Genomic DNA, 26,762 nt, shown 5'->3' with positions numbered 1-26,762 from the left:
TATCATTCCCAAAACGATCCAAACATGAAGTAGACATATGGGGAATGTAAAGTAATAACTATTTTTGGAGGTATTACTATGTATTATAAAAGTAGAGGCTGGATTACAGCCAATGTTGGCACTTTATTTACCCATTGTCACTCGCATTTTGAAGTCCAAGGAAGCTATTTGTGATGTAACCCTATTACTCCATCTCTTTTTATGCAATTACTAACTTTTAATGTGTAATATGCATTTGCCAAACTATGTTCTTTTTAGAATACTATGTTCGCTATATTATATCTATATACGTAATTCATTATACCTGTTACGTAATGTATACATGGTTACTTATTTTGTCAAAAATAAATAAAAACTATTGTTCACAAAAAAGTTGAGAAATTGAAACTTGGAAATTTGCTATTTTTTGCAAATTTTTGGTAAATTTGGTATTTTTTTATAAATAAAAATGAATTTTTTTACTTCATTTTACCAGTGTCATGAAGTACAATATGTGACGAAAAAACAATCTCAGAATGGCCTGGATAAGTCAAAGCATTTTAAAGTTATCAGCACTTAAAGTCACACTGGTCAGATTTGCAAAAAATGGCCAAGTCCTTAACCACCTCACCCCCTATAGCTTAAACACCCTTAACCACCTCCCGTCCGCCCATAGACTATAAACGTCCGGGAGGTGGATCGCTATGCGCTTCCTGTTCCGGCCCGGCGGTCATGTGACCGCCGGGACCGGAGAGTGCAGGAGCTGTGTGAGGTCTTTCAGAGACCTCGATCAGCCCTGCTCTGAGGCTGTACAGCGCAGTATTATGCTGTACAGCCTCTCTGGGGGGTGTATTTCCACTGTAACTGGGGCTACTATGTCAGCCCCAGTTACAGGAGAAATGCACAGTGAAAAAAAAAAGAAAAAGTGAAGTAAATGTCCCCCAGAGGTCTTGTATGACCTTATGGGGGACGAAAAGTGTAAAATAAAAAAAATAAAAAATAAAGGGTTGAAAAAATAAAATAAAAAAAAGTTTCACATGTAAAAAAAAAAAAGTACCCAAGTAAGGAATAAAAAAAAAATTGAAAAAATAGAAAAAATTAAATAAAATAGACATATTTGGTATTGCCGCGTCCAAGTGATCAAAAACGCGTATGTCCCACAAAATGGTACCAATAAAACCGTCACCTCATCCCGCAAAAAATGAGCCCCTACATAAGAAAATCTCTCAAAAAATAGAAAAAAATATAGCTCTTAGAACATGGAGACACTAAAACATCATTTTTTTTGGTTTCAAAAATGCTATTATTGTGTTAAATTGAAACAAATAAAAAAAGTATACATATTAGGTATTGCCGCGACCGTAAAAACTAGCTCTATAAAAATATTACATGAGCTAACCCCTCAGGTGAACACCGTAAAAAAAAAAAAAAAGAATGGTGTCAAAACAAGCAATTTTTATCACCTTGCATCACAAAAGGTGCAACACCAAGTGATCAAAAACGCGTATGTCCCAAAAAATGGTACCAATAAAACCGTCACCTCATCCCGCAAAAAATGAGCCCCTACATAAGAAAATCTCTCAAAAAATAAAAAAACTATAGCTCTCAGAACATGGACACATTAAAACATCCCTTAGTTTCCAAAATGGGGTCACTTCTTGGGAGTTTCTACTGTAAGGGTGCATCAGGGGGCTTCAAATGGGACATGGCATCTAAAAACCATGTGGAGTTCTTTTTCTTCTGCGCCCTGCCGTGTGCCCATACAGCAGTTTATGACCACATGTGGGGTGTTTCTGTAAACCGCAGAATCTGGGTAATAAATATTGAGTTTTGTTTGGCTGTTAACCATCGATGTGTTAAAGAAAAAATTGGATTAAAATGGAAAACCTGCCAAGAATGTGAAATTTAAAAATTTGATCTCCATTTTCCTTTAATTCTTGTGGAACGCCTAAAGGGTTAACAAAGTTTGTAAAATCGGTTTTGAATACCTTGAGGGGTGTAGTTTCTACAATGGGTCCATTTATGGGGGTATCCACTATGTAGGCCCCACAAAGTGACTTCAGACCTGAACTGGTCCTTAAAAAGTGGGTTTTGGCAATTTTCTTAAAAATTTGAAGAATTGCTTCTAAACTTCTAAGCCTTCTAACGTCCTAAAAAAATAAAATGACATTTCCAAAATGATGCCAACATAAAGTAGACATATGGGGAATGTTAAGTAATAAATATTTTATGAGGTATCACTTTCTGTTTTAAAAGCAGAGAAATTGAAATTTAGAAAATTGCAAATTCTTCTCATTTTTTGGTAAATTTGGGATTTTTTCATAAATAAAGGTGAAATATTTTGACTCAAATTTATGACTATCATGAAGTACAATGTGTCACGAGAAAACTATCTCTGAATGACTTGGATAAATAAAGGCGTTCCAAAGTTATTACCACATGAAGTGAAATATGTCAGTTTTGCAAAATTAGGCCTGGTCAGGAAGGGGGCAAATGGCCCAGATGGCAAGTGGTTAATGACCAGGCCACTTTTTACACTTCTGACCTACACTACTTTCACCGTTTATTGCTCGGTCATGCAACTTACCACCCAAATGAATTTTACCTCCTTTTCTTCTCACTAATAGAGCTTTCATTTGGTGGTATTTTATTGCTGCTGACATTTTTACTTTTTTTGTTATTAATCAAAATTTAACGATTTTTTTGCAAAAAAATGACATTTTTCACTTTCAGTTGTAAAATTTTACAAAAAAAACGACATCCATATATACATTTTTCTCTAAATTTATTGTTCTACATGTCTTTGATAAAAAAAAAAAATGTTTGGTTAAAAAAAAAAATGGTTTGGGTAAAAGTTATAGCGTTTACAAACTATGGTACAAAAATGTGAATTTCCGCTTTTTGAAGCAGCTCTGACTTTCTGAGCACCTGTCATGTTTCCTGAGGTTCTACAATGCCCAGACAGTACAAACACCCTACAAATTACCCCATTTCAGAAAGTAGACACCCTAAGGTATTCGCTGATGGGCATAGTGAGTTCATAGAACTTTTCATTTTTTGTCACAAGTTAGTGGAAAATGATGATTTATTTTTTTTCTTACAAAGTCTCATATTCCACTAACTTGTGACAAAAATAAAAACTTCTATGAACTCACTATGCCCATCAGCGAATAACTTGGGGTGTCTTCTTTCCAAAATGGGGTCACTTGTGGGGTAGTTATACTGCCCTGGCATTCTAGGGGCCCAAATGTGTCGTAAGTAGTTTGAAATCAAAATCTGTAAAAAATGGCCGGTGAAATCCGAAAGGTGCTCTTTGGAATGTGGCCCCCTTTGCCCACCTAGGCTGCAAAAAAGTGTCACACATCTGGTATCTCCGTACTCAGGAGAAGTTGGGCAATGTGTTTTGGGGTGTCATTTACATATACCCATGCTGGGTGAGATAAATATCTTGGTCAAATGCCAACTTTGTATAAAAAAAAATGGGAAAAGTTGTCTTTTGCCAAGATATTTCTCTCACACAGCATGGGTATATGTAAAATGATACCCCAAAACACTTTGCCCAACTTCTCCTGAGTACGGAGATACCACATGTGTGACACTTTTTTGCAGCCTAGGTGGGCAAAGGGGCCCACATTCCAAAGAGCACCTTTCGGATTTCACCGGTCATTTTTTACACATTTTGATTTCAAACTTCTTACCACACATTTTGGCCCATAGAATGCCAGGGCAGTATAACTACCCCAGAAGTGACCCCATTTTGGAAAGAAGACACCCCAAGGTATTCCGTGAGGGGCATGGTGAGTTCCTAGAATTTTCTATTTTTTGTCACAAGTTAGCGGAAAATGATGATTTTTTTTTTTTTCTTACAAAGTCTCATATTCCACTAACTTGTGACAAAAAATAAAAACTTCCATGAACTCACTATGCCCATCACGAAATACCTTGGGGTGTCTTCTTTCCAAAATGGGGTCACTTGTGGGGTAGTTATACTGCCCTGGCATTCTAGGGGCCCTAATGTGTGGTAAGTAGTTTGAAATCAAAATCTGTAAAAAATGGCCGGTGAAATCCGAAAGGTGCTCTTTGGAATGTGGGCCCCTTTGCCCACCTAGGCTGCAATAAAGTGTCACACATGTGGTATCTCCGTACTCAGGAGAAGTTGGGCAATGTGTTTTGGGGTGTCATTTTACATATACCCATACTGAATGAGATAAATATCTTGGTCAAATGCCAACTTTGTATAAAAAAATGGGAAAAGTTGTCTTTTGCCAAGATATTTCTCTCACCCAGCATAGGTATATGTAAAATGACACCCCAAAACACATTGCCCAACTTCTCCTGAGTACGGAGATACCAGATGTGTGACACTTTTTTGCAGCCTAGGTGGGCAAAGGGGCCCACATTCCAAAGAGCACCTTTCGGATTTCACCGGTCATTTTTTACACATTTTGATTTCAAACTTCTTACCACACATTCGGGCCCCTAGAATGCCAGGGCAGTATAACTACCCCACAAGTGACCCCATTTTGGAAAGAAGACACCCCAAGGTATTCCGTGAGGGGCATGGCGAGTTCCTAGAATTTTTTATTTTTTGTCACAAGTTAGCGGAAAATGATGATTTTTTTTTCTTACAAAGTCTCATATTCCACTAACTTGTGACAAAAAATAAAAACTTCCATGAACTCACTATGCCCATCAGCGAATACCTTGGGGTGTCTTCTTTCCAAAATGGGTTCACTTGTGCGGTAGTTATACTGCCCTGGCATTCTAGGGGCCCAAATGTGTGGTAAGTAGTTTGAAATCAAAATCTGTAAAAAATGGCCGGTGAAATCCGAAAGGTGCTCTTTGGAATGTGGCCCCCTTTGCCCACCTAGGCTGCAAAAAAGTGTCACACATGTGGTATCTCCGTACTCAGGAGAAGTTGGGCAATGTGTTTTGGGGTGTCATTTTACATATACCTATGCTGGGTGAGAGAAATATCTCGGCAAAAGACAACTTTTCCCATTTTTTTATACAAAGTTGGCATTTGACCAAGATATTTCTCTCACCCAGCATGGGTATATGTAAAATGACACCCCAAAACACATTGCCCAACTTCTCCTGAGTACGGAGATACCACATGTGTGACACTTTTTTGCAGCCTAGATGCACAAAGGTGCCCAAATTCCTTTTAGGAGGGCATTTTTAGACATTTGGCTCCCAGACTTCTTCTCACGCTTTAGGGTCCCTAAAAAGCCAGGGCAGTATAAGTACCCCACATGTGACCCCATTTTGGAAAGAAGACACCCCAAGGTATTCAATGAGGGGCATGGCGAGTTCATAGAAAAAAAAAATTGGCACAATTTAGCGATAATTGATTTTTGGGGTTTTTTTCTCACAAAGTCTCCCTTTCCGCAACCTTGAGACAAAAATTTAAATCTTTCATGGACTCAACATGTATGGCCAGCATTAGGAGTTTCTGCTATTCTCCTTATATTGAGCATACGGGTAATGAGATTTTTTTTTTACGTTCAGCCTCTGGGTTGAAAGAAAAAAATGAACGGCACAGATTTCTTCATTCGCATCGATCAATGTGGATGAAAAAATCTCTGCCAAAAAAAGAAAAAGGAGGGGAAAGGCGTCTGCCAGGACATAGGAGCTCCGCCCAACATCCATACCGACTTAGCTTGTATGCCCTGGCAAACCAGATTTATCCATTCACATCAATCGATGTGGATGAATAAATCATTGCCGGGATTTTTATTTTTTTTTATATATATATGCAAAGTGTTTGCCAAAGCATAAGAACACCGCCACCTCCTCAGCTCATATGCCTCGGCAAACGTATCTTTTACTGCAGAGGAGAAATCTCGTCTTGCAGCGCCGCATACACCGACTTGTGTGTAATCTGACAGCAGCGCAATGCTTCTGTCAGAATGCACATCAGTGCTGCAGCTGGTTCATCGGTTGGTTCACCTGGAAGGTAAAGAAAACAAAACAAAAAAGAAAAAACCAGGCCGCAACACAATAAATTTTATTAACTTTATAATAACTTTTGAACAGAACATATAAACTTTTTTTTTACTTTTTGAATTGAAGTTAACTTTTTTGCTTACCTTTTTTTTTTTTTTTTTTTTTTTTACCTTTTATAGGACAAACTTCTCCTTCCCCATGGGACAATGTGCAAAGCGCAAATCGCCCAAAAATGTGGCGAAGTACATTATGCACTTTATCCCAGGTGAAAGGAGAGGTGTGCAGTAGCTGTGAGTGTAAGGGCCCTAATAGCCCTGTGTGTCTGTCCTGTGAGATGCAATCCCTATGCTAAGTGTACCTGTGTGTGGTACTTCCGGAAACACTCTCCAAAGTATAGGGCAGGGTGGTCAGGACAGTCAGGACAGAAATAGCGGGTGTCACGCCTTATTCCACTCCTGCTACAGACACAACATCTTTTTCGGGGTGACGGTTGGGTTGAGGTACCAGGAACGACACTCGGGAAATGTCGCTCGTGTAGACAGCTAACTACACTGGTGGATGGGGCCACGGAACCTTCTGGATACAGGAGGTTCTCGATGATCTCTTCCTGAAATTTGAGGAAGGATCGTGTTCTCCCAGCCTTACTGTAGAGAACAAAACTATTGTACAGAGCCAATTGAATTAAATATACAGACACCTTCTTATACCAGCGTCTGCTGCGTCGGGAAACTAAATACAGAGACAACATCTGGTCATTGAAGTCCACCCCTCCCATGAGCAAATTATAGTCGTGGACACAGAGGGGCTTTTCAATGACACGGGTTGCTCGCTCAATTTGGATTGTCGTGTCTGCGTGAATGGAGGAGAGCATGTAAACGTCACGCTTGTCTCTCCATTTCACCGCGAGCAGTTCTTCGTTACACAAGACAGCCCTCTCCCCCCTTGCAAGACGGGTGGTAACGAGCCGTTGGGGGAAGCCCACGCGACTAGTTCGCGCGGTGCCACAGGCGCCAATCTGTTCTAGAAACAAATGCCTAAAGAGGGCCACACTTGTGTAGAAATTGTCCACATAAAGATGGTACCCCTTGCCAAATAAGGCTGACACCAAGTCCCAGACTGTATTCCCACTGCTCCCCAGGTAGTCAGGGCAACCGACCGGCTCCAGGGTCTGATCTTTTCCCTCATAGATCCGAAATTTGTGGGTATAGCCTGTGGCCCTTTCACAGAGCTTATACAATTTGACCCCATACCGGGCACGCTTGCTTGGGATGTATTGTTTGAAGCCAAGGCGCCCGGTAAAATGTATTAGGGACTCGTATACGCAGATGTTTTGCTCTGGGGTATACAAATCTGCAAATTTCTGGTTGAAGTGGTCTATGAGGGGCCGAATTTTGTGGAGCCGGTCAAAAGCTGGGTGGCCTCTGGGACGGGAGGTGGTGTTGTCGCTAAAATGCAGGAAACGCAGGATGGCCTCAAATCGTGCCCTGGACATAGCAGCAGAGAACATGGGCATGTTATGAATCGGGTTCGTGGACCAATATGACCGCAATTCATGCTTTTTGGTTAGACCCATGTTGAGGAGAAGGCCCAGAAAACTTTTAATTTCGGAAACTTGGACTGGTTTCCACCGGAAAGGCTGGGCATAAAAGCTTCCCGGGTTGGCGGATATAAATTGTGTGGCATACCGATTTGTTTCTGCCACGACTAAGTCCAAGAGCTCCGCAGTCAAGAACAGCTCAAAAAATCCCAGGGCCGAACCGATCTGAGCTGTCTCAACCCGAACTCCAGACTGGGCGGTGAAAGGGGGAACTACAGGTGCGGCTGAAGTTGGTTACTGTCAATCAGGATTTGCCAGCACCTCAGGGACTCTAGGGGCTCTACGGGCCTGTCTTTGCGGTGGCTGCGACGGGGTAACTATTGCACGTGCCAACGTACCAGCTTCAACTGCCCTTCTGGTGCTCGCCACGTCACCATGTTGTACGGCAGTGCTGGTACTAGGTCCAGGGAGGGCTGCGCTGCTGGTGTATGCCTCACCACGTGATCCGACAGCGCCAGCCCCACTCTGCTGCTCTTGAAGCGGATCCTGCGCAACCTGTGGTCTAGCGACACGGTGCCGGGTACGCCTGGTTCTATCAGGGACCTCCACCTCCTCGTCCGAACTTTGGGTCAGAGTGCCACTGCTTTCTACAGGTTCATATTCTGACCCGCTAGATTCGTCAGATGAGGGTTCCCATTCCTCATCCGACTGGGTCAGAATCCTGTAGGCCTCTTCAGAAGAATACCTCCGTTTGACATTTGGACTACTAAATTTAGGGGTATTCCCTGAGACTACCCAAGAAAAAAAGCAAGCCTGTCTTACAAAGGGGAGGCTAGCGAAGTACCGGAGGCCGCTGCGGTTGATAAAAAATATCAAAACTGATTTTTTTTTATCGCCGCAGCGTTTGGAAAGTGATTGTGCAGTGATCAAAAAAATATATATTTTTTGTCACTGCAGCGGGGCGGGTGTGGGTGAACGCACGTGTGGGCGACAGATCAGGCCTGATTGGGCAAACACTGCGTTTTGGGTGGAGGGCGAGCTAAGGTGACACTAATACAATTATAGATCTGACTGTGATCAGTTTTGATCACTTACAGATACTATAAATGTACAAATGCTGATTAGCAATACGCCAAAGTTATTGCTGCCAAAGGAGGTTCAACCAGTTATTAAATCCAAGTGTTCACATACTTTTTCCACCTGCACTGTGAATGTTTACCTGGTGTGTTCAATAAAAACATGGTAACATTTAATTCTTTGTGTGTTATTAGTTTAAGCAGACTGTGATTGTCTATTGTTGTGACTTAGATGAAGATCACATTTTATGACCAATTTGTGCGAACTCAAAATTTTCCGTTCCTAAATTGTTTGGAATAACGTGCTTTAAAACATCAGGTATGATGTTGTATCGATCAGGTAGTGTAAGGGTTACGCCCGCTTCACAGTGACAGACCAAACTCTGACAGACCAAACTCCCGGTTTAACGCACCGCAAACAACCGCAAACAGTCCATTTGCACAACCGCAAACTCCCCATTTGCACAAGGTTGGATACCAAGCTAGCCATGTCCCGTTCCATGTCCTCACTGACGTCATTGAAGGTCTCTTCCTCCACCCAGCCACGTACAACACCAAGGGTCCCAAAAAGGTAACAACAAGCCCCCTGGGACGCCTGCTGTGGTTGGTCTTCCACCTGCTCAAAGCCACCTTGCTCCTCTGACTCCTCTTCTTCAGACTCCTCTCTCTGCATTGCCGCAGGTCCAGCAATCGACGACGACAAGGCTGCTTCTGGTGGTGATGGTGACCACAACTCTTCCTCTTCATGCTCATTTACGGCCTGATCCAGCACTCTTCACAGGGCACACTCCAGAAAAAACGCATATGGGATGAGGTCGATGATGTTGCCTTGGGTTTGACTGACCAGGTTTGTCACCTCCGCAAAAGGACGCATGAGCCTACAGCCATTGTGCATGAGCGTTCAGTAACGCTGCCAAAAAATACCCAGCTCCGCAGAGGCTGTCCTCTTTTTTTTCAATTAAAAAAATCTGTTCTTAACAGTTTAATCTCTGTTTTGTCCCCTATCAGAGGCCGGTGTATGGAATAAATTTTAGAAACCGGGAGATGGAAAAAGATGCTTGGTCGGTCCTCTTACTTCCAATTTGGGGCACTGCGCGTGCGCCGTGTAATGTACTGTGCAATCCCAATATGAGTGGTGTGTTTAAGTATTACTATTCCTATCAGTTTAATCCCTGTTACTTCCCCTATCAGGGGACGTGTATGGAATAGATTTTAGGAACCGGGAGATGGAAAAAGATGCTTGGTCGGTCCTCTTACTTCCAATTTGGGGCACTGCGCGTACGCCTTGCAATGTACTGTGCCACCAGATATGAGTGGTGTGTTAAGTAGTACTATTCCTATCAGTTTAATCCCTGTTACGTCCCCTATCAGGGGCCGGTGTATGTAATGGATTTTAGGAACTGGGAGATTGAAAAAGATGCTTGGTTGGTCCTCCTACTTCCAATTTGCGGCACTGCGCGTGCGCCGTGCAATGTACTGTGCCACCAGATATGAGTGGTGTGTTAAGTAGTACTATTCCTATCAGCTTAATCCCTGTTACGTCCCCTATCAGGGGACGTGTATGAAATAGATTTCAGACAACCGCAAAGAGTTGTCAATAGTTTATACACTCATGACATAAATTTTATTCCTCTATGCGTCAAACTTGGTGTAGTGATGACTGTGCTCGTACTCACGTTTGGGAGATTGTAGGCGATGGGGGTTTTTCAAAGTCTATGGTCGTGCTGAGGTAGTTCAGTGACAGTTAAGTGACCCAGAAAACAATGATTCTGCAGTGTGGGCCCATTGTTGGCCTGGTAGGCTTTAATGATCACCTTAGATGATCACAAAGAAAATTAATGTTTTTTCTATGCAAAATTATCCAGCCGATCGCTTTTGGTCTGTACACAATGAAGCAACGACCTTATCATCTGGGGTGTGTCAACATTGCCATTGCCAACACACTCATAGAGGTGGTCGCTTCATTGTGATACACAAGCCCCTTCACCACAACAAGGTAACAATCACGAAGGGGAATTGACACATGTATGTGCCTTTTTTTTTTGTTTTGTTTTTGCAGACACAGTGCAGCAACAGAGACCAGAAAAATTAGGCATGTACACCAGAGGCCAAAAAAATTGATGTTTTCCAGGCAGAAAGTGCACTAAAACATTGCGGCTTGAACCCTAGTTGGTGGCAGATAAGTCACGCAAGTCATCCGGCATGCAGAGATAAAATACAGCAGCGTGTGGACCATTTTTAGCCAAAGGCAGCTCATCTCATCACCAGGCCTATTTTAGTCAAATGTATCGCCCACTGTCAGTCCCTTCGGGATCCATGCCTCATTCATCTTAATAAAGGTGAGGTAATCTAGACTTTTTTGACCTAGACGACTTCTCTTCTCAGTGACAATACCTCCTGCTGCACTGAAGGTCCTTTCTGACAGGACACTTGAAGCGGGGCAGGCCAGAAGTTCTATCGCAAATTGGGATAGCTCAGGCCACAGGTCAAGCCTGCACACCCAGTAGTCAAGGGGTTCATCGCTCCTCAGAGTGTCGATATCTGCAGTTAAGGCGAGGTAGTCTGCTACCTGTCGGTCGAGTCGTTCTCTGAGGGTGGACCCCGAAGGGCTGTGGCGATGCGTAGGACTTAAAAAGCTCTGCATGTCCTCCATCAGTAACACGTCTGTAAAGCGTCCTGTCCTTGCCGGCGTGGTCGTGGTAGGAGGATGATTACTTTCACCTCTTCCCCTGTTAGATTCCCGTTGTGCTGTGACATCACCCTTATATGCTGTGTAAAGCATACTTTTACATTTATTTTGGAACTGCTGCATCCTTTCCGACTTGCGGTAATTCGGTAACATTTCAGGCACTTTCTGCTTATACCGGGGGTCTAGTAGCGTGGCCACCCAGTACAGGTCGTTCTCCTTCAGCCTTTTTATACGAGGGTCTCTCAACAGGATGACAGCATGAAAGACCCCATTTGCACAAGGTTGGATGCCGAGCTACTCATGCCCCGTTCCTCGTCCTCACTGATCTTACTGAAAGTCTGTTCTTCCGCCCAGCCACGTACAACACCACGGGTACCAGATAGGTGACAACGAGCACCCTGGGATGCCTGCTGTGGTTGGTCTTCCTCCTCCTCAAAGCCACATTCCTCCTCTGACTCCTCTACCTCAGACTCCTCTTCCAGCGTTGCCGCAGGTCCAGCAAGCGATGCTGATAAGGCTGTTTCTGGTGGTGATGGTGACCACAACTCTTCCTCTTCACGCTCATCTACGGCCTGATCCAGCACTCTACGCAGGGCACGCTCCAGGAAGAAAACAAATGGGATGATATCGCTGATGATGCCTTCAGTGCGACTGACTAGTTTTGTCACCTCCTCAAAAGGACGCATGAGCCTACAGGCATTGCGCATGAGCGTCTAGTAACGTGGCAAAAAAATTCCCAGCTCCGCAGAGGCTGTCCTAGCACCCCGGTCATACAAATACTCGTTGACGGCTTTTTCTTGTTGGAGCAGGCGGTCGAACATTATGAGTGTTGAATTCCAACGTGTCGGGCTGTCGCAAATCAAGCGCCTCACTGGCATGTTGTTTCGCTGCTGGATATCGGAAAAGTGCGCCATGGCCGTGTAGGAACGCCTGAAATGGCCACACACCTTCCTGGCCTGCTTCAGGACGTCCTGTAAGCCTGGGTACTTATGCACAAAGCGTTGCACAATCAGATTCAACACATGTGCCATGCACGGCACATGTGTCAACTTGCCCAAATTCAATGCCGCCAACAAATTGCTTCCATTGTCACACACCACTTTGCCGATCTCCAGTTGGTGCGGAGTCAGCCACTGATCCACCTGTGCGTTCAGGGCGGACAGGAGTGCTGGTCCGGTGTGACTCTCTGCTTTCAGGCAAGTCAACTCCAAGACGGTGTGACACTGTCGTATCCGGGATGTGGAATAGCCCCTGGGGAGCTGGGGGGGTGCAGTTGATGTGGAGCAAGACGCAGCAGCAGAAGAGCACTCAGCCGAGGAGGTTAGCGAAGAGGATGGAGTAGGAGGAGTAGAGGAGGTGGCAGCAGGCCTGCCTGCAAGTCGTGGCGGTGTCACCAACTCCTCTGCAGAGCCATGCATAATATGCTTGGCGGCCGTCACCAGGTTTATCCAATGCGCAGTGTAGGTGATATACCTGCCCTGACCGTGCTTTGTAGACCAGGTATCAGTGGTCAGATGGACCCTTGCCCCAACACTGTGTGCCAGACATGCCATGACTTCCTTTTGCACAATCGAGTACAGGTTGGGGATTGCCTTTTGTGCAAATAAATTTCGGCCGTGTACCTTCCACTGTGGTGTCCCAATAGCTACAAATTTTTTGAAGGCCTCAGACTCCACCAGCTTTTATGGTAAAAGCTGGCGGGTTAAGAGTTCCGACAAGCCAGCTGTCAGACGCCGGGCAAGGGGGTGACTTTGTGACATTGGCTTCTTACACTCAAACATGTCCTTGACAGACACCTGACTGTGGGCATATGAGCAGGAACTGCTCAAGGCGAGAGACGGAGTGGCGGATGGTTGAGAGGGGGCAAGGAGGACAGCAGTGGTTGACGTGGCTGAAGATGCTGGACCAGGAGGAGGATGGCAGCTTTGAGTTTGTGTGCTGCTTGTACTCATGTGTTGATCCCATAGGTGTTTGTGATTTGAGATCATGTGCCTTCGCAAAGCAGTTGTACCTAGGTGGGTGGTGAACTTCCCACGACTCAGTTTCTTTTGGCACAGGTTGCAAATAGCATCGCTGGTGCCAGAGGCAGACACACAAAAAAAATGCCATACTGCTGAGCTCTGCAATGACGGCATTCTGGTGATGGCAACAGCATGCGTTGATTGGCATGCTGTCTGGCTGACCCCGGGTGCCAATGCATGCTGTCTGACTGTGCCACTAGCTCCTTGCGACGACCTCCACCTGCTTCCAACTCGTCTCCTACTCCTCTCTGTCTCCCCATCTGAACTTTCCACCTGTTCTTCTTCTCTTCGAGCGGGCACCCACGTGACATCCACAGACACATCGTCATCATCAACCGCTTCACTTGTATCTGACAACTCAGCAAAGGAAGCAGCAGCAGGTACAACATCATCATCATCACACCGTACATCCATGTGTGTAATGCTGCCTGACTGAGACATATCCCTGTTATCTACATCCTCTGGCAATAATAGTTGTGCATCACTCATGTCTTCCAACTGATGTGTAAATAACTCCTCTGACAGATCAAGCGAAGCAGCTGTGGTGCTAGTGTTGGTGGTGGCGGCAGGCGGGCGAGTGGTAACTTGAGAGGTGCCCGAAGCTGAGCTGGAGGAGGATGGTGCGTCAAGGTTCCGAGCGGAAGCTGTAGAAGATTGGGTGTCCTGTGTTAGCCAGTCAACTATGTCCTCAGAACTTTTCGAGTTCAGGGTACGTGGCCTCTGAACACTGGGCATTATTCTAGGGCCAAATGGAAATCACAGCACCACGACCACGACGGCCCCTGTGGGGTGGCCTGCCTCTGCCTGTCATTTTTTTTAGATAAGTTTAGTTGTACTATGCGTGCAAGCTACTGTGACACCAGATATGAGTGGCACTGTGCACTGGCAGAAGTTGGCAGAGCAGACGCTGTAGGACTGACACACACGCTTGCAGACAACTAACTGCTATTCAATCTATTACAGTCAAAAAATACTGTGACACCAAATATGAGTTGCACTGGTGTGACACTGTGCACTTGCAGGGCATGAAACACACACGCGTGCAGGCAACTGACTGATATTATATTACAGTCAAAAAAGTTAGTTTTTTAAAAAAAATGCAAGCTACTGTGACACCAGATTTGAGTGGTGGCACTGGGCAAGTGGGCACAGTATATGCTGTGAGCCTGACACACACGCTGGCAGGCAGGCAACTGCAATTTGATTACACAGAGAAAAAAAAAAAAAAGCAGACTGATGTTCTAGCCCTAAAAAGGTCTTTCCTTACAGCAGAGATCAGATGAGTCCTTCAGTACTGTAGTGGACACTGAATACACTGGCCTAGCTATCGATTTCCCTATTAAATAAGCAGCAGCACTGTCCCTCCTCTCACTAAGAATGCAGCTTCCGAATGAATCTAAAATGGATGCTGTCTAGCAGGTGGGAGGGTCTGGGAGGGAGGGTATGCTGCTGATTGGCTGGAATGTGTCTGCTGACTGTGAGGTACAGGGTCAAAGTTTACTCAATGATGACGAATAGGGGGCGGACCGAACATCGCATATGTTCGCCCGCCGCGGCGAACGCGAACAAGCTTTGTCGCCGGGAACTGTTCGCCGACGAATAGTTCGGGACATCTCTAATATCGAGTACAGCAAAATGCAGCTTGAGCGGGGAGGGTCGACTTACGGTACTTTCACACTAGAGGTAGCCTTCCCCGGCAAGCTGTTCTGGCGGGTGATCAGCCTGCTGGATCCGTGCTACCACTAGTGCACCGTGCCGGTGGAAGCCCGCTCAGCCCCATTCACTATAATGGGGCGGACCAGAGGTCCTGCCGCAGTACGGCAAACATGCCGAGACCTGAGAGGTGGGCTGAAAAAAACTACAGCATGCTGCAGTTTTATTCAGATGTCTCTCGGCATGTTTGCCGTGCTGCGGCCGGACCTCTGGCCCGCCCCAAAATAGTGAATGGGGCCGGAGCGGACATCCAGAGGCACGATGCAGTAGCAGTAGCACGGATCCGGCAGGCTGTTCCCCCGCCAGAACAGTGTGAAAGTAGCCTTAGAGAACTGGGCCATATATATTGGGGCTTGGGCCCTGGATCCTTTGAGACCCTAGCAACGCAGCTGTGTGGTATCATTGTAATCATACTGAACCAGAGAATGAAGTGCACAGGTCAGTTTTTTTTGACAATTTTTATTGATTTTCATTTTCATAGGTTTAAGCATTGTCAAATACATAATACGAAAACTTTACATAGGAAATGCCTAAGAGTAACAGTCATAAGTACAAATTGCTTTTGTAAATGTAGAAAAAGGCCTAAAAGGCCTCAGAAAGACAAGTGTCAAGCAAAAGTGAACAATAGCAATTGATTTAACAGTAGGACAAGGTACTAAGAGAGAATTGATATGGTGTGAGGTAGAGAATAGTTAGCGCTGGAAGATCCTAGGTTTAGGGTATTGGTCCAAGAACAGTGGGGGATGAAAGCTAGGAGAAGTTTCTATAAGCTCTCCAAGGGGACCAAACCTGAAGGAAAGTGAGTCTAGTGCGTGACTCCCAGTGTGAGATCTCCTCCAGTCTATAGATCTGGTCTACTCTGTTAATCCAGTGTTCAGTACTAGGGACTTCAGAGGACAGTGCACAGGTCAGTTTTATCGCAAAAGGAACGCCATGGGGACAAAATCCGTAAAGGTGGAGGAATTGCGCTTTTTTTCTAATTCTACTACATTTTCCCGCTTCCAACTACAATGTATGCCATAATAAACGGTGGCATTAGAAAGTACAACTTGTCCTGCAAAAAATAAGCCCTCACGTGGATACATGACTAGAAAAAAAAAAAGTTATGGCTCAAGGAAGATAGGGAAGAAAGATTCAAACGCAAAAACGAAACCTCTGGTATCCTAGGAGTTAAAAATCTTCGTTGCAGGAGTACCACGGGTCTGATCCATGCTTATCTCACATTAATAACGTATTTTGAGAATATGTAATTGTTATGTAACTACTTGATAACTACTTTAAGGCTATGGCCACACGGTGACATAGTGTAAGTCGTGTAACTCTTCTGCAACACATGTCGCCTTGTTGCCCTAGCCTAATGCTTGAGGGGGAGGGGGTGCTTTCAAAAGTATACCATGGGGCACAGCCTTTCCTTGTTATGTCCCTGATCTAATATTTTTTTATTACGGCACAAAAACAATATTTCTGCAATTTTTTATTTTATTTCTCTTTTCTCTGCTCGATGCAATTTTGATATAGGCTGTATTATTTTTTTATTTTGACTTCAGCCTGTGCCGATTGTCACTTCTAATCCTTTTATAAAGGAGCAGGTGCTCCATTTTATATTTTCTTCTTCATTGGCTGATTGGTTTTGTGGCTTTCCATTTTCCAGTTATAGAAATGTTCTTATCAGGTGGTTCTATGACCACTCATAGGATATGTGATAATTTTTTTCTAAAGTCTCAGCAAGGTGTGTAATGCGACCATTTTATGGCATGTCCTGGTTGGCGTTGATTTGTGCATTATTAAGCGACAATTTAGAAAGGTGCATGTAATAAATGTGGCAAAAACTATATGCCTTAAAAACCATGCCCCCATTTTCCTCGCCAACTCAGAAGAAGACATGGACCATGAAAAATAGCTTTATATCGGCGGAAGTGGCTTAGTAAATGAGGTGAAATATTTTTAGCATAAAAAAGGCACAATTTAAGATAAACCAGAAAAAACTACAATGATAACTGCCCCCTATATGTTAATGCCACTGGTATAAAAATATTTTTGCTATAATGCTATAAAAAATAGATAGTTGCTCATCGTTTGCAGCAGAATGCTGTTGGGTTGCTGTGCTGGCAATAAGCCTATGTAGAAACTTGTCTATATCCAGAATAGATGCATGTTAAATATCATGCACAAAAATAATGAATATGAAGAAACACAGCTTCCCTAGTATTGTGTAGATACATTGCTCATTACTAGAGTTGAGAGGACACCTGGATGTTCGGGTTCGACGAGTTCGGCCGAACTTGAAAAAAAAAGTTTGAGTTCGGGACCCAAACTTGAGCCCGAACCCGAACCCCATTGAAGTCAATGGGGACCCGAACTTTTGGGCACTAAAATGACTAAGAGGGCTGCAAAAAGCATCAAAATGTGCTTAAGACAATGACAACTGTTCTGCAAACAAATGTGGATAGGGAAATGATTTAAAATAACATAAAATACAGAAAAATTAAAAATAACAATCTGGATCTAGGAGTAGGAGGTTGAGGAGGCGGTGGATGGGTGGATGTGGCGGCGTAGGTTGACGTGGCGGTGTAGGTGGAAGCGGCGGTGAAGAAGGAATAGGTAGCCATCACTGATTTGTGTTATTTTTTTTTATTTTTATTGGGGTATCCACCAAAATATTGGGACATATAACAAAATAAAACAAAGAATAAGTGCACTTGAGTACAAGAATGGATGGTTGAGGCTGGTATAAATGTTTATTCTGCACAAGGTACGGACAAGTCCTGTGGGATCCCTGCCTGGTTCATTTTAATAAACGTAAGCTTGTCCACAGTGGCTGCGGCCGGTGATAATGCTCTCTGCCGTGCTAAACACACGTTCACACTATACACTGGCTGCAGGGCAGGTCAGCACCTCCAAGGCTGACTGTCACGCCCATGTTTATGGTCGTGACTCCTGGATCCGCATGCAGTTGCCTGCGGTTTGGTTTTATTGTCAACCACATGGTGAGGGCTGCTTCTATGTTGCCTCACGTGTGGTTGCCGCTGGCAACATGATTGTATTTGGCAGTATAGCAGCCTGAGATGTTGCTAGGCAACTTGCTGTCAAGTGCATGCGGTTACACCTGGCAACCTCTCTTTGTATGTGTGCACTTTCCCGGTTTGTTGTGCACGAGGTTGTGTATGTGTGCATTGTGACACTTTTTGTCACTTGCGGTTGTCCGTGGCAACGTGTGGTGTTGTGTACAAGTCGTGGCAGTGTCTCGGCCTTCTGGCTGTTTCCCAGGACATGGTTGCCATGCATGTCGTTGCCGGCGGTAACAGCTGCAGTTTGATAGTTGTTTGTACACTTCCCCTTTAAGTGGCTTTCTTCCCTTGCCTGGTGTATGAAGGGTTAACTCCCTTCTTTGTGTGTGAACACTGGGTGTGACTGTGTGTGGGTGTGGCTACCTGGGCTATTTAGCTCCTGCTGGATGCCTGTATCTGAGGGGTACTTCAGCCATGGTTAGCTGGAGTCATCCTCCTGGTTATATACCATCTGCCAGTGAGGGCCACCCTTGTGGTCATAAGTTATGTTAGACATTATTGTTCTTGTATTATTATATGTCTAGTGGTGTCTTTATCTTTATTGCAGATTATGGTCCTGGGTTCCTGTGTGATGTGTGGTGTGGGCTGTGTCCGTTTGTGTTCTTGTGGACAGCAGCACTCGTTCATGGGTTCCAGGCTGTGTGTCTGTGGCAGGTACGTGTAATACTAGTTTACTTACCTGCCATTGCCATATGCTGTACATGTGTCCCTTTCATTGCAGCCTGGCCAGGGAGACTCCTGTTGGTCCGTGATGTGGAGGAACAGGTCGTCTTACTCTGCTCCTAGTCCAGGGCCACCCTGAGGGCTAGTAGGGATCTTAGTGAGCTAGGAGTCAGGGTCAGAATTAGGGATGTAATAGGAGGTGACCTGCTCCCTGATTCCTGTCCTGGCCTAGCAACTATCTTTCATATTGACATCCCACGGATTAGAGTTACCCCCACTTTGATCCGTGACACTGACAAAGCTTTTCCACATTTGGGCCATGCTAACCCTGCCTTCTCAGGTGCTGGTGGTGCCCCAGCTGCGTTGGCGACCTCTTCCTCCTCCTCTGCCTTCACCTTGTGCTTCCACTGTTACCCCGCTGTCAGGTGGGAATGCTATAATTAGCGTGCGCTTGTAGTCGCGCATCTTCCGATCAGTAACAGATGTTTTCACTAAATTTAGTTCCGTGTCAGCAATGCAGAGCAGGGGTTCATTCACGGCAAAAGGGGGTTCATGTCACCCAGCAATAGAACAGAGGATTTTGAGAGATTTAGGCCCCTGTCACCCAGGCACAGCAGGGGTTCATTCACGGCAAGAGGGGTTCATGTCACCCAGCAATAGAACAGGGGATTTTGAGAGATTTAGGCCCCTGTCACCCAGGCACAGCAGGGGTTCATTTACGGCAAAAGGGGGTTCATGTCACCCAGCAATAGAACAGAGGATTTTGTGAGATTTAGGCCCTTGTCACCAAGGCACAGCAGGGGTTTGTATACGTCAAAAATGGTAAAATTTTACCCGACAATAGAAAATAAGAATTTTTTCAATTTAGGGCACTAAATGTGGCACTTTTTTGCATTAAAATGGCTCTAAAATAGTCCTTGAAAATGCTAGAGGGATGTAAAAGGCAGTAAAATGTGCTTAAGAGCATGGCAACTGCTCTGCAAACAAATGTGGATAGGGAAATAACTTAAAATGAAATAAAATAACTAAAAATTACAAATTATTTACCTGCAACTCAGAGAAGGAGGTGGATATGGAGTCGGAGGTTGTGGAGGCGGTGAATGTGGTGTTGTAGGTGGAGACAGCAATGGAGGAGGAGGTAGCAAACAATGATTATTGATTTTTTTATTGGGGTAGGTAGCCCCCAAAATATTGGGACAAATAAAAAAAAAAGAAAACAAAGAATCATTGCACTTGACTTGAGTACAAGAATGTATGTTTGATGGTGGTATAAATGTCTATTCTGCACAAGGTACAGAAAAGTCTTGTGGGATCCGAACGTGAGCTTGTCCACGTTGGCTGTGGACAGGCAGCTGCGTCTGTCTGTAATGACGCCTCCTGCCTTGCTAAATACATGTTCAGAGAGTACACTGGCTGCAGGGCAGGCCAGCACCTCCAAGGCATACAGGGCAAGCTCTGGCCATGTGGACAATTTGGAGACCCAGAAATTGAATGAGGCAGAACCATCAGTCAGTACGTGTAGTCGTGTGCACAGGTACTGTTCCACCATGTTGTTCAAATGCTGCCTCCTGCTAACACGCTCCATATCAGCAGTTGGGCCGGTTGTTGCGGCGAGGTGACAAAGCTTTTCCACATGTCGGCCATGCTAACCCTGCCTTCTGAGGTGCTGGCGCTGACACAGCTGCGTTGGCGACCTTTTCCTCCTCACCTGCCTTCGCCTTGTGCTTCCACTTGTCCCCCGGCGTCAGTCGGGAATGCTCTCAGGATCGCGTCTACCAGCGTGCGCCTGTAGTCGCGCATCTCCAATCACTCTCCAGGACGGCACATTGTCTTTGTAAAGGGGATCCAGCAGGGTGGCCACCCAGTAGTCAGCACACTTTAAAATGTGGGCAACTCTGCAGTCGCTGTGCAGGCACTGCAGCATGTAGTCGCTCATGTGTGCCAGGCTGCCCAGAGGAAAGGACAAGCTGTCCTCTGTGGGAGGCGTATCGTCTGCGTCCTCCGTATCCCACAAGCCACGCACCAGTGATGGGCCCGAGCTGCGTTGGATGCCACCCTGCTGTGAACATGCTTCATCCCCATCCTCCTCCTCCTCATCCTCCTCATCCTCCTCGTCCTCCTGTAGTGGGCCCTGGCTGGCCAAATTTGTACCTGTCCTCTGCTGTTGCAAAAATCCTCTTTCTGAGCCACCTCTAAAAGACTGGCCTGAAAGTGTTAGAGATGACCCCTCTTCCTCCTCCTCGTCCTGGGCCACATCCTCTTCCATCATCGCCCTAGGTGTTTTCTCAAGGAGACATAGAAGTGGTATTGTAACGCTGATAACGGCGTCATCGCCACTGGCCATGTTGGTGGAGTACTCGAAACAGCGCAACAACGGCACACAGGTCTCGCATGGAGGCCCAGTCATTGGTGGTGAAGTGGTGCTGTTCCCCAGTGTGACTCACCCGTGCGTGCTGCAGCTGAAACTCCACTATGGCCTGCTGCTGCTCGCACAGTCTCTCCAGCATGTGCAAGGTGGAGTTTCACCTGGTGGGCACGTCGCATATGAGGCGGTGAGCGGGATGGCAGCCGAGTGGCGGCAGGATGAGAACGCCGGAAGCGCACAGAGACGGCCGGCACTTTACGCAGAAGCTCTGACATGTCGGGGTAGTTGTGAATGAATTTCTGCACCACCAAATTCAGCACATGCGCCAGGCAAGGGATGTGCCTCATACCGGCTAGTCCCAGAGCTGCAACGAGATTTCGCCCATTATCGCACACCACCAGGCCGGGCTTGAGGCTCACTGGCAGAAACCACTCGTCGGTGTGTTGTTCTATATTCCGCCACAACTCCTGCGCGGTGTGGGGCCTGTCCCCCAAACACATCAGTTTCAGAACAGCCTGCTGACGTTTACCCCTGGCTGTGCTGAAGTTGGTGGTGAAGGTCTGTCGCTAACCGGATGAGGAGATGGTAGAAGAGGAGGAGGAAGCCGAGTAGGAAGAGGAGGCAACAGGAGGCAGAGAATGATGCCCTGCGATCCTTGGCGGCGGAAGGATGTGCGCCAAACAGCTCTCCGCCTGGGGCCCACCTGCCACTACATTTACCCAGTGTGCAGTGAGGGCACAGCTCTCTTGGAGAATTAGTGCCGTCTGGGAACAACATACTGTGGGACAGCAAGCGACATGAGCTGTTTGAAGCTGTCCGTCTCCACCAGCCTGAATGACAGCATTTCAAAGGCCAGCAGTTTAGAATTGCTGGCATTCAGGGCCAGGGATCGAGGGTGGCTAGGTGGGAATTTACGCTTTCTCTCAATGGTTTGTAAGATGGAGAGCTGAACGCTTCCGTGTGACATGGTGGAGATGCTTGGTGACGGACTGCAGCCCGTGTCTCGCATGTAGATGCCTGGTCATGCAGGTTGTGCTAAGGTTCAGAACGTTAATGCCTCGCTTCAGGCTCTGATGGCACAGCGTGCAAACCACTCGGGTCTTGTCGTCAGCACATTGTGTGAAGAAGTGCCATGCCAGGGAACTCCTTGAAGCTGCCTTTGGTGTGGTCGGTCCCTGGTGACGGTGGCCAGTAGCAGGCGTACTGTTTTGGCGACGGCTGCTTTGCTTTTGCACCCTGCTCCTGCTTTTGCTACGCTGTTGGCTCCGTCTCACCACTGCATCTTCCTCCGAACTCTGAAAGTCAGTGGCACGACCCTCATTCCATGTGGGGTCTAGGACCTCATCGTCCCCTGCATCGTCTTCCACCCAGTCTTCCTCCATGACCTCCTTTTCGGTCTGCACACTGCAGAAAGACGCAGCAGTTGGCACCTGTGTTTCGTCATCATCAGAGACGTGCTGAGGTGGTATTCCCATGTCCTCATCAGGAAACATAAGTGGTTGTGCGTGAGTGCATTCTATGTCTTCTACCCCTGGGGAAGGGCTAGGTGGATGCCCTTGGGAACCCTGCCAGCAGAGTCTTCAAACAGCATAAGAGACTGCTGCATAACTTGAGGCTCAGACAGGTTCCCCGATATGCACGGGGGTGATGTGACAGACTGATGGGCATGGGTTTCAGGCGCCACCTGTGCGCTTTCTGCAGAAGACTGGGTGGGAGATAATGTGAACGTGCTGGATCAACTGTCGGCTACCCAATTGACTAGCGCCTGTACTTGCTCAGGCCTTACAATCCTTAGAACGGCATTAGGCCCGACCAAATATCGCTGTAGATTCTGGCGGCTACTGGGACCTGAGATAGTAGGTTCAGTAGGACGTGTAGCTGTGGCAGAAGGGCCACATCCTCTCCCTGCACCAGAGGCTCCACCAACACCACCACCACGACCATGACCGTGTCCCTTATTAGATGTGTGCATCATAGTTAGCGTTCACAAAGCAAATTAAAAAGTGGTTAAGTCTGTTAAAAATAATTAACCGCCAATAAAAACTCTGATGTAGAGTATTGCACTCTATTTTTTTTTTTAAAACTCTATGTGACAGCGGTATTTGTGGCCTAAATTTCACAGTAACTTATGCATGTCTAATCCCAGATGCGCAGTATATCAGAGGGTTTTTTCACCCCAGTAACCAAAAAGCCGCATTTCTGGCCTAAATGTGACAGTCACTTATGCACGTCTAATCCCAGATGTGCAGTATATATTAGAGCGTTTTTTCACCCCAGTAACTAAAAAGATGTATTTCTGGCCTAAATGTGACAGTCACTTATGCACGTCTTATCCCAGATTTTGCAGTATATTAGAGGGTTTTTTCACCCCAGTAACCAAAAAGCTGTATTTCTGGACCTGCAGACATGCAGTTATCCTGTGCTGGTGCACTATTGTTGCATAAAATGGCTGCCGATTATGTATTGATATTGACAAACTGCAGTAAAAAAAAGTTTGTTTTCAGCAGTAGTTGGCTCAGGGCAGGCTTAAAAAAATTGTGCACTGCACCCACAAAACACATTTGTTGTAGATCGCTGAGTACATGAACCAGTTCTTGATAAGATCCCTCCCTGATCTCTCCCTCACAGCAGCTGCAGCCTCTCCCTACACTAATCCGAGCAGAGTGACGGGCGGTGCTACGTGACTCCAGCTTAAATAGAGCCTGGGTCACATGCTGCAGTTGGCCAATCACAGCCATGCCAATAGTAGGCATGGCTGTGATGGCCTTTTGGGGCAAGTAGTATGACGCTTGTTGATTGGCTGCTGTGCAGACTTTCAAAAAGCGCCGAACACCGAACTTCTACGTAAATGTTCGGGTCCGGGTGCCGAAAAACCTAACGTTCGGTATGAACCCGAACTTTACAGTTCGGGTTCGCTCAACTCTACTCATTACATTTACTTAATTATTGCTGAGGAAATCTTCGTTTGTAACTTATTAGTTTATTCAAAAAAATTATTGAAATATAAATGGATGCGGTTTGTAAAACTAAAGTAAAGTTACAACAAAATGAAACACAGCAGATGCAGAAGACAATTTTTCAACTACTTGTGCACATTGATATTTTCTAGCCAAGGTTTAAAATATTCTATGCTGAACACATTTTTTGTTTCCATTGGCTTCATTCATCCAAAGATCTGTTAGAAGAACAGTTTCAGCAGCAGAAGACACACAATGGCCGGAGCCAGGACGATGTTATGGACACTAAGGCCACCGCTGGTGCAGGTATAGTTAACATAACGTATCATTTCGTTAATGCTTGCGGACTCCCTGCCGATGTCACAGATGGACTTTGATGCGCACCCTCGAAAGGCTGTTGAAGCTGACACCGATCCTGAAAAACACACAATTTCATTTAACACAACATTAAAGCTGGGTTCACCTCATGTTTTATGCCTGTGTTTAACGTATACGTTAGAAAAAAAAGGATACAAAAACTCAGCACACCACGTTCTTGTATCCTGCAAAGTACTGGAAGAAAAAAATAATTGTTTTTTTTACAATGGAACTCTATAGTAAACAGATGCCACTGCATGGCATCAGTCTGATTCATCCGTTTAACGTATAAGTTTTTTGTATAAGTAAGGCTACTTTCACACTAGCGGCACGGACCTCCGGCAGGCTGTTCCGTCGGGTGAACAGCCTGTAGGATCCGTCCTGCCGCTAGTGAACGTATGCCTCTGGACTGCTGATCCGTCGCTATTGACTATAATGGGGGCGGGGGCGGAGTTCCGGCGGAGGCACGGCAGCGCATGGCGAGAGGCTGCCAGAATAAAGCGACTACATGTCCGACATTTATTCCGGCAGCCTCTCGCCGTGCGCTGCCGTGCCTCCGCCCCGCTACCATTATAGTCAATGGGGACGGAGCTGCAGTCCATAGGCACACGTTCACTAACGTCAGCACGGATCCGACAGGCTATTCTCCTGACGGAACAGCCTGCCGGAGGTCCGTGCCGCTAGTGGGAAAGTAGCCTTAAATGGATGGCAAAAACATGAAGCCAGCCTTATCAGTGTTCCACGGCCGTGAGCGGTCCGTGGTAACCCGGTCGAGATTCCTGCTGAGAGCAGGAGCGCACAGCGTCATTGGTTGCTATGACGCCGTGTGCTTCATGCCGCCGCTGCACTTCAGTAATACACTCGGATAGATCATACGAGTGTATTACTGTAGTGCAGCGGCGGCATGAAGCGCACAATGTCATAGCAAACAATGCATGAGGCCTTAACCTGAGCATTGGTTTTTTATATTGTTTTCTCATTTTTCTATAAAACTATTATCATAAACAAGGTTTATTTAGGATATTTTTTTTATCAGTCTTCAAGCTTTTTTTTTTTACCCACAGCAAAGACCTAGATAATTTGGCAGGAAAATCATTTTTTTCCTACTACTGTTAGCCCTCAAAGCCAATAAGTAGCATGAAAGAGGCTCAAACAAATGTGTCCTTCCTTATCTTTGCCTCATGCACACAACCGTTCCTTTTTTTGCAGCCTGCAAACCACCGATCTGCAAAAAAAGGAAGCCGTCCGTGTACCTTCCGCAATTTGCAGAACGGAACGGGCGGTCTCTTATATAACTGCCTATTCTTGTCCGCAAAGTGCGGACAAGAATAGGACAGGATTTATTTTTTTTGCTGGGCCACGGAATGGAGAAACAGATGTATACAGCACACGGAGTGCTGTCCGCATCTTTTGCAGGCCCCATTGTAGTGAATGGTAGTGTTGATCACGAATATTCGAATTTCGAATTTTTATCGCGAATATAGGTACTTCGAAAATTCGCGAATATTTCGAATATAGTGATATATATTCGTAATTTCGAATATTCGATTTTCGATTATCAGTACACATAATCCCTCCCTGCTTCTAGCTTGTGGGCCAATGAGAAGGCTGCAGTATATTTGACTTTAGGAGTAGTGTTGTTTGCGAATTTTCGTAATGCTAATTTTCGTAATACAAATTTTTATTGCAAATTTTTCAACTTACAACTATTAGACAAAGAAGATTATAGCACTATATTAGCTAAATTGTTCTATATTCGATTTTTTTTTCGAATATTCGCTATATTGCTATAACTTCATTTTTTCGAATATTCGTAATATTCTAAAACAAGAATATATAGCAATATAGTGAATATTCAAAAAAAAAAAAAAGAATATAGAGCAATTTAGCTAATATAGTGCTATAATCTTCTTTGTCTAATAGTTGTAATTTTTTTCTCATCTGAAGTTCCGATTGGAAAAAAAATACAACTATAAAAAAAGAAGAATATAGCACTATATTAGAAAAATTGCTCTATATTCGTTTTTTTTTCCGACCATTCTCTATATTGCTATACAGGGAGTGCAGAATTATTAAGCAAGTTGTATTTTTGAGGATTAATTTTATTATTGAACAACAACCATGTTCTCAATGAACCCAAAAAACTCATTAATATCAAAGCTGAATATTTTTGGAAGTAGTTTTTAGTTTGTTTTTAGTTTTAGCTATTTTAGGGGGATATCTGTGTGTGCAGGTGACTATTACTGTGCATAATTATTAGGCAACTTAACAAAAAACAAATATATACCCATTTCAATTATTTATTTTTACCAGTGAAACCAATATAACATCTCAACATTCACAAATATACATTTCTGACATTCAAAAACAAATCAGTAACCAATATAG

General features: G+C 45.2%; 2 protein-coding genes across 2 annotated transcripts in view; both read right to left on the bottom strand.

Annotated features, from left to right (window-relative positions):
- LOC120992292 (phospholipase A2 inhibitor 25 kDa subunit-like) overlaps positions 1 to 26,762 on the bottom strand; it is a 598,293-nt gene that overhangs the window by 556,760 nt on the left and 14,771 nt on the right. The gene's annotated exons all lie outside the window — the stretch shown is intronic.
- Positions 15,499 to 26,762, bottom strand: part of LOC120992317 (phospholipase A2 inhibitor and Ly6/PLAUR domain-containing protein-like) — a 142,165-nt gene continuing 130,901 nt past the window's right edge. The window contains exons 5-7 of the mRNA XM_040421233.1: positions 24,000 to 24,432; positions 18,481 to 18,483; positions 15,499 to 17,195 (exon numbers count right to left, since the gene is read on the bottom strand). Of these exons, the coding sequence (XP_040277167.1) occupies positions 24,239 to 24,432 (194 nt within the window). The 3' untranslated portion in view covers positions 15,499 to 17,195; positions 18,481 to 18,483; positions 24,000 to 24,238. The remainder of the gene's footprint in view (positions 17,196 to 18,480; positions 18,484 to 23,999; positions 24,433 to 26,762) is intronic.

Source organism: Bufo bufo, chromosome 1 (assembly GCF_905171765.1).
Source record: "Bufo bufo chromosome 1, aBufBuf1.1, whole genome shotgun sequence".
NCBI lineage: Eukaryota > Metazoa > Chordata > Amphibia > Anura > Bufonidae > Bufo > Bufo bufo.
The sequence above is the reverse complement of the archived record's forward strand: the minus strand, read 5'-3'. Positions and strand labels throughout refer to the sequence as shown.